Here is a 15,328-nt window from a genome sequence, read left to right as displayed (position 1 = left end):
CTCCCTTACTGATATTTCTTATCCAGGATCCTGAATCTGTATCTTCAACCCTCACTTTTAAAATATATCCTATTACATTACCAACTACCTACTCTGCCTTTCTAGTTATATCTGTCATCACCTAAAATTCAACATTTCTAAAAGCTAACTCATCACTGTTTTCTTCAAATCAATGCGCTCTATGACTTTTTTTACCTATTATTTTCTGTCAGTCATTTCCCTCTTCATCTAAGCCAGAGCCATCAGCTGTCTTTCACTTTTCACTGTCACATGGCTTGATAGCCAGCATATTTATCAAGTTATTTTCATATATGTAGCATATTTCTAGTGCTTTTTCATATGTTCAAACCTGGACAGTGGTACAGCCTACTATCTATTTATTGAGTGCTCTGCTGAATGGCCCACTGTCTAATTTTTCTTTCGTTATTTCTCTTTATATTGCTGCCAAATTCACATTGTAGCCCATTGCTTCATCAGGTTTAAAAGCCTTCAGAGGCTTCCAGTTAGATTTAGGATAGAGAATAAACTTCTTACCCTAAAATACAGCGCTATTTCTGTCACTGTCATAGTCTGGTTGTAGACTTACTCTCCAACCCAAAATATTTCCCCCTCCTTCCTAAAAATAGTCTTTAAAAATTTTATATTACTTTTGCTCATATAGTATTAACTGGAGCATTCTTCTCCCGTGTTCTCCTCATTCAGAGCTGTCTAAACCCCTTACGTTCCTTGTCTAAACCCCTTACATTACTTCAGTCTAATCTCTAGCAGGAAACCTTATCCAAATGTCCTATCCCACAGTGACTTTTTTTCCTTTCAGTGAACTACTGAAACACTTTTCATAAGCATTCATTTAGATTTTCTTCTACTGCCATGTACTATTGATGTACCTTGGCACAAGTGTGTATTCTAGGTGTTTATGTACGTGTCTTATTGCCACATATAAACTTAAATTTTCTTAGGGCAAAACTGTGTTACACTACTCAGTGTCTATCACTGAATACCTTGCCTATCACACCTTGTGTTTAATATATTTCAAAAATAAAATGTAGACAATGTTAATGTATTAGTTCATGTTTTAAAAAACATTTTAAAGCAGATATATATATGTAAATATGCATAGATATACATATATCTATTTTACAAGCTAGTCTTTAGGCATTCATGTTTCTATCTAAATGTAAAGTGAACTGGATACTTTTTTTAAAAAAAATCAAATGACTATGAAATTTATAATTAGTAGCATGAACATTATTTACCAGTTTATTTTCCCAAGAAATATGAGGCCTAATATCTATTTTAATAAGAGGAATTTTATTTACCCCACTGTAACTATCCTTTAAAACTTTTTTTTTTTAATATATTTTGGCTAATAGTTTCCTTTCCCCTGACAAGAGCTGATCTCTGTGCTTGGAGATAACTGAGATCAATCATGATAGTTTCAGCCCATTATAGTACTGACACCATCATGATTCATCTCAGAGTTATCTGACAAAACTGTCTCAGAATTCTCCCCACATGCAAAAAAAGGAACTACATTATGACTGCAACAATTTAGATAATTCTAAAAGTTGAACAGAGTTGCAAATGGGAGTTAAAATGTGTATAGATTAAACAGTCAAATTTAAGTAGTTCTGAGTTTGAAGCTTAATCTTATTTTGAAAATGTAAAAACAACAACAACAAAAATTGAATCAAGCAAAGACAAATGATTGGTCTTTGAACAGCTCAACTGAAATTACAAGGATTCCCTTCCTTATGTGGTACTAACCTGTCTGCCTATAAGTGACATTTCCTGACTTGACTTCTATACTCATCTAGGATAGGGATTTGTAACCTGCGCTCCTTAGATGGAATTCAATTTCTGTTTTAAAAAATGTGTACTTGCATTATTCTGGGAAGAAGTTCTGTGACTTTCCTAGTACTCAAAAGGGTCCATAACCCCCCAAAATAGCTTAACATCTTCACTACCACTACACACATCTTTTCTCTTGTCCTTGTGACACAGCCTTTTAGATATCCTAAAGTCTTAATCTTTTCTTCTTTCCTAAGTATGTCTTCTTCTCTGACCTAATACTCCTGCATCCCTCAGCTCTTTCTTACATAACATGAATTCTACACCCTTCAACAATCTCACTGGGTCTTGATTTCCTTTATCCAGATAAGTCCTAATTTGTCAGTATGCCTCATAAAAGGTGACACACAAAACTGGAAACTTTTATAGTCAATTATGTAGACTATACTGAGCTACAACCTTCCTTCTTTAGAATACTATATATATATTAATCTAGACTCATGATTTCCTTTGCATGTGAGACACTGCACAGATGCCCATGCACATACACACTGCTCTGAGTTCTAGTCCTGACTAATCACTGATATGCTATGTGGTCTAGGAGTTTCCCTACCATTCTTCTAAAATTTTACTTTTAAAAATGCTTATACCACTTACTAAACAAATGTATAGTTATTCAACAGACCTCATGCTGTGGTATTTTTTTATATTTAATTGTAGGTTGGTGTGAAAGTGATTGCGGTTTTTTGACATTACTTTTAATGGCAAAAACCCGCAATCACTTTCACACCAACCTAAAATATAAGAAGATGAGAATTTGGATGACTTCCAACTTGCTTATTAGAGACAGTTATAATCTGGTCTCTTGTCTTTTTGTATTTGTTATTCCTTTACCATTCACTTTGGTAGCCCTTCTAAAGTAACCTTCCTCTCCAAAGGAATCCCAAGCTTGAAGCTGATGCCTCTTTTCCTCATAAAACCAATAGAGTTGGCTTATTTCAAACTGTGTTCCCAGTTTCCAGGATTGAATTTAACAATTCTTTGTGCTCATGCCTGCTCCTATGTATTTGATTGATTTGGGAGAACTCAGGTTAGATTAGATGTAAAATTCTCAAAATGTGTTTTTTATAAAACAGAATATGGCTAACAGTGTATTTTTATGATGTTTACATGAGGCAAATACCAATGTTCATTTATAACTAAGTATCACCAAATGATATTAAAGTGGCATAGATTACATAACTAGAGAATTAGATATCATTAATGTATAGTATTAGTAGGTTTGTTTATTTTGCACAATTTTTAAAAAGTAGCTTAGCATTAGTTCTACATCTCAGATGCTGATTTAGGTATGAATAAAGAATCTATTAAATAATACTTAATTGACATTGTTTTTAATCATTTCAATTAAAGTTAAATACTGGAAATAATTCTAAAATATTGTTACCCTTCTACACTGAGGAATTTTGGAAGCAATTAAACCTGACTTTTGCTAAGCAGATTGAGTATACAGTCAACTCTCGATTATTCAAACTAATGAAGGAAAGGATAGAACAAACATTAATGGTTTTCTAGTTGCTGCCCCCTCGGACAGTTGATGAAAGCCTCATTCCAAAGAAGTATTTTGGCTTTCCATCTTATCATATTACATTTTCTAGTCCTTGTATTCAGGATTTAGTCTGAAATACAGGTTACAACAGAGTTGACAAGAAAGTTTCACGTTACCACATTTTGCTTTTCTTCATGTACGTTTTTAAAATCAGTGCCTTAGCATTGCTTTTGTATTATTAAAATTCACATGAAAATTTGATCAAATTGCTAGTAGGCTATTATGTTGATGGCTCATAAAGTTAGTTTTATATAAAAAGCCTTATCTTTGAATTACAACTTACAGATAATTATAACCTTTCAAAAGCATTACCTCGTGGTACCTAACTACTTAAAAAAAAGTTTGCCGTAAAAGTTTTATGAGAACGTTTTTATCTTGAAAAGGTTTTTATAGATATTCTTCCAACTTTTAAAATTCTTAATGTGTGTAATATTTCTGAGTACTATGTAAGTGTTTGTAAAGTGAAGAAATGCCAAAGGAATTTATGTGTGAAAACATTATGTTGTGTGTATATAATACGTCATTTTCTCTACCAATTAGCGGCACATAGTGTGCTAGTATCCAGACATAAGTATTCATGGGAATGCATGTATCTGGATAACTGCAAGTTGAAATAAACCCACCTGCCTTTTATTTCAATAACTGCACATTCAAATCCAGCTAAGACATTTATTTGAATGTGACCTCTGTATATGTGAGAGAATACTGTTTTCAGCATTTGATTTTTTTTGTTGTTGGTGGTGTTTTGTTGTTGGTGGTTTAAATCTAAAGTAGGTAAAAACTTATGGGTAATGCTTCTCTGGAAAACTTTGCATGCAGAGAAAAGGAAATTCAAAGATAAATTCTATGAAAAACACTGAATTGTTTTGTCTTAATATGTTTTCCCTCAGTGTGTATTGTAGCTAGGTTCTTGTAGAATATAGCAATGTTTAAAGCCAAAGTAGTACAACCTATAAATTGGCCTGGAGTTGGGCCTCCTTTAAGTTAAATAATTTAATATTTTTCTTCCAGAATAAAATCACTAGTTTTTCATTTGGAGTATTTTTTTAATAAAAAAACTATTTCCTTGAAAGGCATACTACAATATATATGTGAACTTTTAAGAAATCATGTGTTCTATTAGACATCAGAAGTGTTTGTTACAAAGCTTGTTTTATGTCTGTATTGTGGTTTCATCTGCAGCCCCCTTCCCCAAATTAGGCCATATTTCTGTATAGTTAGTTTTACCTGACATGAGCCAGAAAATTAAATAAGATTTCTTTAACAGTCTTAACTTTGAATTTCCTGCTTTTCATTGCATGTAAACTATCAACCACAAACAATAATTTCAGTCCAAGTTCTAGCTTGTATTTTGCATGATAAAGCTACAAAAAGTCTATTAATACTGGAAACAATTTATAGCTACTCTTCTGCTATTGCTTAATTGTTAAAATATATAAATAAAGAGCAATTTTATTTATGTGGACTTGTCTTTCTGCTTTAGGGAGTGAACTACTTTATGTCCAAGGGTATCCTAGATGATTCGCCAAAGGAAATAGCAAAGTTTATCTTCTGTACAAGAACACTAAATTGGAAAAAACTGAGAATCTATCTTGATGAAAGGTAAAGACAAAAATTAACTTTTCATCCAAAATGAGTTGAGTAATGTTTTTGATGAGTTAAGTTTTACTTTAATACTGCATAATAATCATCTGGTTGCAAAATTGAGTAAAGACAGGGAAAAGATTCCTATATCTCATACATCATTTCTTTTGTGAGCTTTAACTTGTTGATGACGAAGTTACCATTTTAAAAGTAAAAGTCCACACAAAACGGAAGCCCAACGTCTTTGTAGTAGCAAACCAAAACAAAATATTTTTCAGGAATCTGCAACCCTGATTTTTTAAAAGTAGCCATAATCTAAGTGTTTATATTGGTAAAAATTCTGAATTACGAAATTATCCATATAAAAAAGCTAGTACAAAGACAGATTATGGTCATAAACCCCAAATCCTAGGGATAGAAGGTATATATATTTGCATGTAGACACTATACAGAAATGTCATGTTCAAGTGAGAAAATTATGAAAATGTAACATTTAGCAGTGTTTTACACAGAGATGATGGTTAGTATGCTGTTCTGATTTGATAGTTATTCATTTGTACACTTTACTTTTGGTTATTAATGAACTTAAATTTTGGGACAACGTTTTGATGCCACATAACTGAACCACCATTTTTAAAATTATAGCTCTCATGCGAATCTAATGTATGGCTTCAAAATATGTTTACCTTCATTGTAATTCTCAAACTTTTGAGTATCTCAATATTTTTAAAGAACAATCTGTAAATGTTCATAATATTCCAGAAACTTTGCTAGAGTAGTAGTACATGGATGATTAAGATATAATCCCTGTCATCAAGAAGTTCATAGTCCAGCATACTGGTCATTGAAACATGTAAAGATGACATCATTAAGTTTTTTTTAAATCTTTAAGTACTAAGTACCTAAGGATAGGCAGGGGTTTTTTTCTTTCTTTTCCCTTTCTTTCTTTCTTGTTTCTTCTTCTTCTTTTTTTTTTTTTTTTTTTTTTTTTTTTTTGTGAAGAACCAGATCTTTTTGTAAATATTTTAGGTTTTGTGGGTCGTATGATCTTTGTCACAGCTACTTAAAACTCTGCCATTCTGTGGTGAAAGCAGATATAGACAATACATAAACTAGTGTGAATGTGTTCTAATAAGCTGTATTTACAAAAGCAGGCAGCAGGCCAGATTTGGCCCAGTTGCTGTAGTTCGCCTATTCCTGTTATATGCAATTGGTAGAAGTTGAAGATAATGATCATATAATCATGACTGAGTTCAATAAGAATTGAAGGCCATTGTAACAAAGTTTCACTCTATATTGGAATGCTAGTGATTTTTTTTAAAAATTACATATACACACACAAATATTTATATTATAGCAAATAAGCTAAATGTATATCAATGGGATTGTTGCGTCCATTAAATAGGATACTGTGAAGCCACTAAAAATAACATAGGTGGATCTAGGTATAAAGATATACAAAGCTGTCCACAATATACTATGTGAAAAAAGCAAAAAAAATTCTAAAACAATATATAGCGTATGTAGGCATTCTTAAAAGTCTGTGTAAATAGTTTTTACCTCTGAAGATGTGAATTGGTGTAGGTGGAGACTTTCATTACTTTCATAATTTGAAAAATAAACAATTCTATTGCTATTTGGATTTAGCCAAGAAGACACTTAAAAATAAGTTGTTCGTTTTAATACTAGAGAATTCCTTTTTTTTCATTATAGAGGTAAAATTAGGTTTTACCTTGTTTGATTTTGTTATAAACTACTCATGAGGGATTTCAAAGTTAACGTCTTAAATAATCATACTTAGATTTTTTTAATATTGGGAATTATGCATACTTCTGTAGGACTAACTGATCTAGTAATCAATAATAAGGTATTTTTATCCAAAAAATGGAAATTTGTTATTTTTTTCTCACCGTTTTTTTAATGAAGAAAAGTTAAAGCTGTGCCTTTTTTTCTTTCTATAGGAGAGATGTCTTGGATGACCTTGTAACATTGCATAATTTTAGAAATCAGTTCTTGCCAAATGCACTGAGAGAATTTTTTCGTCATATCCATGCCCCTGAAGAGCGTGGAGAGTATCTTGAAACTCTTATAACAAAGTTCTCACATAGATTCTGTGCTTGTAACCCTGATTTAATGCGAGAACTTGGCCTTAGTCCTGGTAAGAATATATATATTAATAGTACATCACCCCATGCCCACTTTTAGGTAAAAACAGAGACATACGAGACATTTGTCTCACTGTGGGGAAAAATATTCTCAGTAATTACAAATACTTGTTTTACTGTTTGTAGCAGTGACTACTTCATCATTTATGTGAGCTTAGAAAAAACAGTTTGTCATAGCTATGGTGTGCGTGTGTTTGTGTGTATATAAATACACATAACTATGTATACATAGTCATTTATATTTTTTATGTATTACATAAAAATTTATATATTACAAATTTGTATATATTCAAATGTCTATTGGACATGCATATAGACACATATATATAGACATATAGGCATTTGTATATATACATTTGTTACATATGTCTGTATGTCTGTGTATGTATATATAGATATTTGTATATATAAATTTGTAATATATATTTGTACATATGTATATATAGACATTTGTACATATTTAAATTTGTAAATACATATATATACATTTGTATATATGTTTATACATATATGCATAGACATAGCTATCATGCATGTATGTGTATGTGTATATATGTATATATACATATAATTTCTTAGAATACATATAATACACATATTACATAGAATGCATATACATAAAATATGTATGCAATATAAGCAGTCTTTTTCCTTCCAGATGCTATCTACTGTGATACTCTTTGATTCTACTTTCCATTAAAACAGTATATGTGTGTGTATATATGTGTGTGTGTATATATGCACACAACTATACACATATATACATACATGTACATATATATTCACACACACACATACTGTTTTAAGAAGAAAGTTAGACTTAGCTACATAAGTTCTTTAAGAAACTATTCTTGTTTGGGTGTTAGGTATTTCTACTAGTCTAATTGAAAACTTGAGAAATTATTTTTAAAGCTTTTAATAATCTGCATATCATAGGTAGCACCACTTTTCACTAAAATTTGTTTTTAATACAACTGGTTTTCATTATTTGTGTGTACTTCTATCTATATGTGTATGTTTGTGTGCATATGATATAGCCTGAATCTCCTACATATTTTTTCAATTGGTATAGCTTATCTTTTCATATCAAAAATTTTATTGTGCTTATCTTATTAAACAGATATTACAAAACTGTCATGTGAAATTTGTTGAGCATGCTTTACATGACATAATGTTCAACTTGGCTTTCTTAAGACTGCAGGATTCCAAAATATCAGCTCCATAGTAGTAGAACTATCATGATATTTGTTACTATTTTAATATTAAACATCAAATATTACCCTAAGCATATATAAAATCTTGTTGCATGGTGCTCAGGTGTAGCAGTCTTTTCCCTAAAGATTTACTTTAAAAATTAACATGTAAATTCCACAGACCTTTATAACATGTATCTTAAATGAGAATATTAATAATCTTTTGAGTTATTTACATTTTATTTTCTAGTACCAGATTAATACGTTTTCTTGTCATTAAAGATGCTTTCCAATTAAATTGGGTTTTTGTAAAAGCATTCTATATAAATTTTTTTTAGAAAGAGGAGCTAAATACTGACAGTACAAATGTATTTTATGGATGTTTGAATAGAAATATCACATTTGAAAGCAAAGACAAAATAAAGGCAATTCTAAATTTTTTAAATCTAGAATGAATTTTTACTGTACACTCCTAAACTGTTCTAAAGTTATTTTGAAATGAAGGAAATACATGCTTAATTAGTATTAAGATAGGATGATAACCATCCTGGTTTGCTCAGGACTGAGTTTCCCAGGATGACACGACTTCCAATGCAAAACTGGGAAGAGCCTAGACAAACTGCATGGACTAGTCACTCTGTATTTATGAGCTAATCTTGATCTCTTGAAATTATCAACATTTTTGCCTTACGTTATGTCCTTGGAATCATATTTTGTAAACCAACTAATAATTTGAACTGTTTCTTTTTCCTTCCAGATGCTGTCTATGTACTGTGCTACTCTTTGATTCTACTTTCCATTGACCTCACTAGCCCTCATGTGAAGAATAAAATGTCAAAAAGAGAATTTATTCGAAATACCCGTCGCGCTGCTCAAAATATTAGTGAAGATTTTGTAGGGCATCTTTATGACAATATCTACCTTATTGGCCATGTGGCTGCGTAAAAGCACAGTTGCTAGGACTTCAAGTTTTTACTTCAGACTAAAGCTACCCAAGGACTTAGCAGATATGGGGGTTACATCAGTGCTGGTCATTGTAGCCTGAGTATACAATCAAGCTTCAGTGTGCAACCTTTTTTTCTTTTGCCATTTTCTATTTTAGTAATTTCCTTGGGGAACTAAATAATTTTACAGAATTTTTCCTAATTTTGTTTATCATGTTTTGCACAAAGCAGAGCCATTGTCTAACACAGCTGTTAAAGAATGATAAACTGACATTATACTCTAAAAGATGGTGTATTTGTGCATTAGATTTGCCTGAAAAACTTTATCCATTTCCATTCTTTATACAAATACCATGTAATGTGTACATATTTAACTAAAGAGATTTATAGTCATAATTATTTTATTGTAAAGATTTTAACTAAAGTTTTTCCTTTTCTCTCAAACTGAGTTCTGAAATTTATTTGATTCTGATCTGAGACTATTCTCTTCTTAAAAGTTAGATCTGACTTCAGATAGAAACCAATACCAGCTTCCTTTTCCTTTAAACTTTGAAGAGTGTTGATTTGTTACTATATTACTATGCAAAACTGGCAGTTATTTTTATAATATAAATTTATAATTTGTTTTTTTATTTTAAAAACTGGGTTAATCAAGTCTCAGTCAGTCCTTTAAACCATTTAGGATTTTTTAAAAGATCAAAATTTATGATTTATATTCATAGGAATAAAGTAAAATATTATTAGAACTCTGGTAAATGTTTGCTTGTTTATATGTGGTGTGATTATGCAAACTTTACTATTTTTCTAATCTTGATGATCCCTGTTCAGAGTCCATTGAAGAGATATTGTGAAGAACAGTAAACACTCTTTACTCATTGGTTCAGTGAGTATCTATCCAGGGCTTTACATGTGTTAACACTGTGTGAGGTACTAGACATGGGCCCTGCTCTCACAGATAATACATAACTGGGTACTGAGAAGAAAAAAATCTGCTTAGTGGAGAGCAACTATATGAAGTAAATAGTTAAAATATGCAGCATTAGAATGATAGAGAACAGTGTATTTATATGGTGAGTTAAAAGTGACCTCCAAGTAAAACGCATAACCTTAGGCATGAAATAGTATGTGATGGGATGAGCTGCTAGTTTAGAGGAGGGAGTTGAGGGAGTTAGAAACTCCTTACTAGAGATATTGAATCCTGGCTTCCTTCCAAATCTGACCCTTAGTCAAAAGTGGTTGTCAGTATTACAACTGGAATGTTGTACTACAGATTTTTCAAGGACAAGACATACGATAATCAAATTTTGAATGTCTGAGGGACTTTTAGACTGATAGTAAATGATTTCTAAGATTCTGAAGCAAATATCCAAATCATTTTACATGTGCATAATTTTGAATTCCATGACAATTCTAATTTTTAACTTCAAAACTGCTTTATTACATTTCAAAAGACAAAGGGTGGTGATAACTATTATTTAATATCGTGCCTAGTTTCCGCTGATTAACACTTTGTCCTCTCCCTTCGTCTACCTCCTTCTATTTTTCCTTCTTTGTTTTTCTTCGTACCTGTCTCTTACCATCCAGTTCTCTCTGCTTCTGGTTTAGCTTTTATCTCTTCCATTTTTTGTATCCTCCATTTCCTAACTTTTTTTCTTTTAACCACTTTATTTTTCTACCCTGACCTGATTATAAATGTGGATTGGCAATATTTGCTTTTCCAACATTTTCTTAGGAAAATTCCAAATACATAGAAAAGTGGGGCCAGGCACAGTGGCTCATGCCTGTAATCCCAGCACTTTGGGAAGCCAAGGTGGGAGGATTGCTTGAGCCCAGGAGTTTCAGACCAGCCTGGGTGACATAGCAAGACCACATTTCTACCACAAATTAAAAAATTAGCCGGGCGTGGTTATACACACCTGTCTGTAGTCCTAGCTACTCAGAAGGCTGAGGCAGGAGGATGGCCTGAACCCAAGAGTTTGAGGTTGCAGTGAACGGTGATTGCCACTGCACTCCAGCCTAGGCAACAGAGTGAGACTCTGTGTCAATAAAACTTAAAATAAGTTTTAAAATTTTTAAATGGAAAAGTGGAAATATTTTACAAAGAATGCCTATATATTCACCACCTAGATTCTACAATTAAAATTTTACTGTATTCACTCAATCATGTTTATCCATTCCTCTCATTCCTCTATCCATCAATCATTTTGATACAGCTAAAAATAAGTTTCAGATATAACTTCCTTCCTAAAGACTTTAACTTGCATATCATTTGCTAGAGATCTTTTTTTTAGCTTTTCTTTCTTTTTTTTTTTTTTGAAACAGTCTCCCTTTGCTGCCCAGGCTGGAGTCCAGTGGCGCGATCTTAGCTCACTGCAACCTCCGCCTCCCAGGTTCAAGTGATTCTCCTGCCTCAGTCTCCCAAGTAGCTGGGACTACAGGCACGCGCAGGACTACAGGACTACACCACGCCCAGCTAATTTTTTGTATTATTAGTAGAGATGGGGTTTCACCGTTAACCATGCCAGGCACAGTGATGCATGCCTGTAATCCCAGCACTTTGGGAGGCCAAGGTGGGAAGATTGCTTGAGCCCGGGAGTTTCAGACCAGCCTGGGCAACATAGCAAGACCACATTTCTTGCTTAACCAGGACGGTCTCGATCTCCTGACCTCGTGTTCCACCCACCTCAGCCTCCCAAAGTGCTGGGATTACAGGCGTGAGCCACTGTGCCGGGTCAGCTTTTTTGTTTGCGGTAAAATTTATGTGTACTAGTCAATGAGTCTCCACAAATGCATGTATACCTGGGCATACCCAACCCTGTTCAAAATACACGACTTTACAGCCTATTTACAGATAATATTGTACTATATGACATGAAATATAAAAAACTTACAACCACATAAGCCTCTTTACCCTATCACCTCATCCAGTATCTTATTAAATGTATTACATATAGTACATGTTATAAACTCCACAATATGTTATAATTTTCTTTGAACAGATACATATTTTAAATTTTTAAAAAATGCTTTTTTATATTTACCTAAATTATCATTTCTGATGCTCTTATTTCTTCCTGAAAAATCCAAGTTTCCTTGTACCATCGTTCCTTTCAAACTGAAAAACTTTAACATCTATAGTTCATATCTGCTGGAAATTAAGTATGACAAATTTTAAAATCTGAAAATGTCTTTATTTTGTTTTCCTTCCTGAGGAATATTTTTGCTGAATACATAATTCTAGATTAACTTCCCCCGACCCCACGTTTGCCATTTTAAGGATGTTGTTCCAGTTTCCTGACCTCCATTGTTTCCAATGAGAAGAGGAATGTTCAAATAGTTTTTCCCCTGTGAAGAAATGTAATTTTCCTCTGAGTGCTTTATTTCATCAGATATTTTTTTTCGACCTCATTTTCTCTTCTCCTCCTGGGACTGCATTTACGAATATGCTAGACCTTTTGATATTGTCTCACAGGTTTTGAAGCTCTTGTTTTTTCTTCCCTTTTTTTCTCTTTTTTCTTCAATTGGATTTTTTCACTTGATCTATATAGTCCAACTTACTGACTCTTCTGTGCTCATTTTCTTTTAAACCCGTTCAATGAACTTTTATGTAATTATTGTGTGTTTTAGTTCTAGAAATTCTACTTAGTTTTTATAATTTATATTTCTGTGCTGAGATTATCTTTTCATTCACTGCAAGTGTATTTTTCCTTACACCCTTTTAGCATAGTTATAGTAGCTACTTTAAGATACTTGATGGCTCATTTCAGTATTCTATTTCAATATTAAATACTTGTCTATTTTAACATTTAATATTTTAATATTAAATATTTCAGTATTGAGTATTTCTATGTTCAATTTTCAAAATTCTTGTTTTAATATATTGAATTAATATATTCAATATTCATTTCAATATTCTGGATCATTTCATTGTCAGTCCTCTCTAATTTTCTTTTCTTTCAAGAATGGGTTACATTTTCCTGTTTCTTCATATGTTGAATAATTTAGATTGTGGCTGGGACATGGTAAGTAAAATGTTGCAGAAACCCTGGATTTTTATTTGTTTCTCCAAAACCTTCTTTTTTTTTAAAAAAAAAAAAAAAAAAAAAAAGCAGCTAGTTAGCTTGGCCAAACTCCCAGCCGCAAACTCTGGTTCCCCTAGAGTTCGTGGCAACTCAAATTTTAGTTCAGCTTTTTAACCTGGCTGTTGTAGTTGAAATCTCTTCTGTACTTGCATGCTTGGGAAACCAGCCAGTTTTGGCAGTCATACACAGAATTTAGGGCTCTCTGTGGTCCTTTTCTTATCAGGACTTCTCTCTGCATTTTCCAGCAGCTGCCATTACCCCAAGCTCTGTCCTAGGGTTCTTCAAGTCAGTACAACTATAGTCTCCACATGATGCAGAGTGAGGAGTACCCTCAGGCTAAGAGCTAGAAAAATAGGAAACTCACCCAATGCTATTTCTTCTAACTATTCACTCCTCTGTAGGATCAGCCTGCTTTTGGTTGTTTTCTATTACTTTCGACTAGTTCATTTTTAAAAATTTTGTCCAAGGTTTGTAATTTCATATGTTGGCAGGTGGTGTGAAAGAACTTCTTGACCATCACTTGAAGTGGAACCCTCTCCAATTGGGTAGTAGTCTTTTTACTGCTTCCTGTGATTTCTGAGTAGGGATTTGTTCCTGGTTATTTTTAAAACTAGGTGAGTAGAAATTTTTAACATGTTCCATCTATGAAAATATTTAGTAAATGTTTACCAAATTAGCAATTCAGTGTTTCCTAGTCAGTGTCCTACTGCCTTTGGGGAAAGGATATTCTTTCATGAGAGACTATTCCATGCAGTATATGACATAAACATGCCTAGATTTTGCCTACTAAATACCAGTAGCATGCCCTAGTCATTATGACATGCAGATAATATTCCCACTTTTCCAAGTGCCTACTGGGGAGACAAATCACCTGAAGTTGAGAATGATTGCATTTTCTTTCAGATGTGTCAATGTTACTGTTCTTAAACACAAATCTCCTGGTGACACTTACCTATTTAAAGTCTTTCAGTGTCTTCCTCAATCCTGCAAAATAAGTGTAGCCTCCTTGGCATGGAATATAAAACCTTTCACAATCTTGCCTCACCTTACCTTTAAAGCTTCATGTTCAACCACATTCCTCAACTGTGGTCTGGTCTTTCTTTGCCTTTTATAGGCTTGCTTTCTTTCTCTGATACCCTTTTTTTGCCATCTGTAGCTAAAGTTCCCCTGCTAATCATCCAAGATCCATGTCAAATGTAATTTATCAAAGCATTCAAAGACTGTCTATCAGACATACCAGTCATGTTAATTGTTTCTTTCTCTGCAAAGCATAGCACTTTGTGCATATCTTTATTATAATAATTATACTGTAATTTTCTACATATCCAGCTTCTTCATCAAATGTGATCTTCTTAGGGTCAACAATTGCTCCCAGCCTGCTATGTTCTTACTGTGAGAACTGAACTAGGGAAATGGCAGATGGCTTAGAAAGGAGGAATGGGTTTTTTAAACCCTAGAAATTGATAGGATTTGGTGATTTTTGAGAAAGGTTTCTAATACAAGGGTCTGGTTTTCCTATTATCAAAGGTAGCTACTAGGAGAAGCACCCAGTGGAGTAAAATGGAAAAGGTAATGATCCCAATTTTGGTAACTTGTAAGTGTTAAAAGAACATTAATTGACTACAGCTAGGAAATAGAATTTTTTTTTTAATGAGAGCTGGATATGTAAATTGGGGCTGGCTTATATTAGTATTTAACATATGTTATACAAGTGAGGCATAGGAAAAGATAAATTCTCAAGGCAGTATCGAGTGAAAAACAATTGAGAAACACAGCATTTTAGCTTTGGGTAGAGAAGAGTCAGAAAAACAAGATTCATCAAAACTGTACAAGGACCAGAGACTAATGGTATTCCAAGAGCTAAGGAAGAAGAGTTTCAAGAAGGATGCTGAGCTTTACATTGCTGCAGACCAAGGAAGTGGTTTTTTTCCATATACACTCACCTTCTTGAGTCCGCCTT

At 32.9% G+C, this 15,328-nt stretch overlaps 1 protein-coding gene across 8 annotated transcripts in view; it reads left to right on the top strand.

Moving 5' to 3' along the window:
- FBXO8 (F-box protein 8) overlaps window positions 1-9,730 on the top strand; it is a 55,239-nt gene extending 45,509 nt beyond the window's left edge. For all 8 annotated transcript variants that reach the window (XM_074040776.1, XM_005556324.4, XM_074040774.1 and 5 more), the window contains 3 exons: window positions 4,884-5,002; window positions 6,946-7,142; window positions 9,100-9,730. In XM_074040776.1, coding sequence (XP_073896877.1) covers window positions 4,899-5,002; window positions 6,946-7,142; window positions 9,100-9,287 — 489 coding nt within the window. In that variant the 5' untranslated portion in view covers window positions 4,884-4,898 and the 3' untranslated portion in view covers window positions 9,288-9,730. The remainder of the gene's footprint in view (window positions 1-4,883; window positions 5,003-6,945; window positions 7,143-9,099) is intronic.
- The last annotated feature ends 5,598 nt before the right edge of the window (window positions 9,731-15,328 follow it).

Source organism: Macaca fascicularis, chromosome 5 (assembly GCF_037993035.2).
Source record: "Macaca fascicularis isolate 582-1 chromosome 5, T2T-MFA8v1.1".
Lineage (NCBI taxonomy): Eukaryota > Metazoa > Chordata > Mammalia > Primates > Cercopithecidae > Macaca > Macaca fascicularis.
This window is presented reverse-complemented; position numbering and strand designations above follow the sequence as displayed.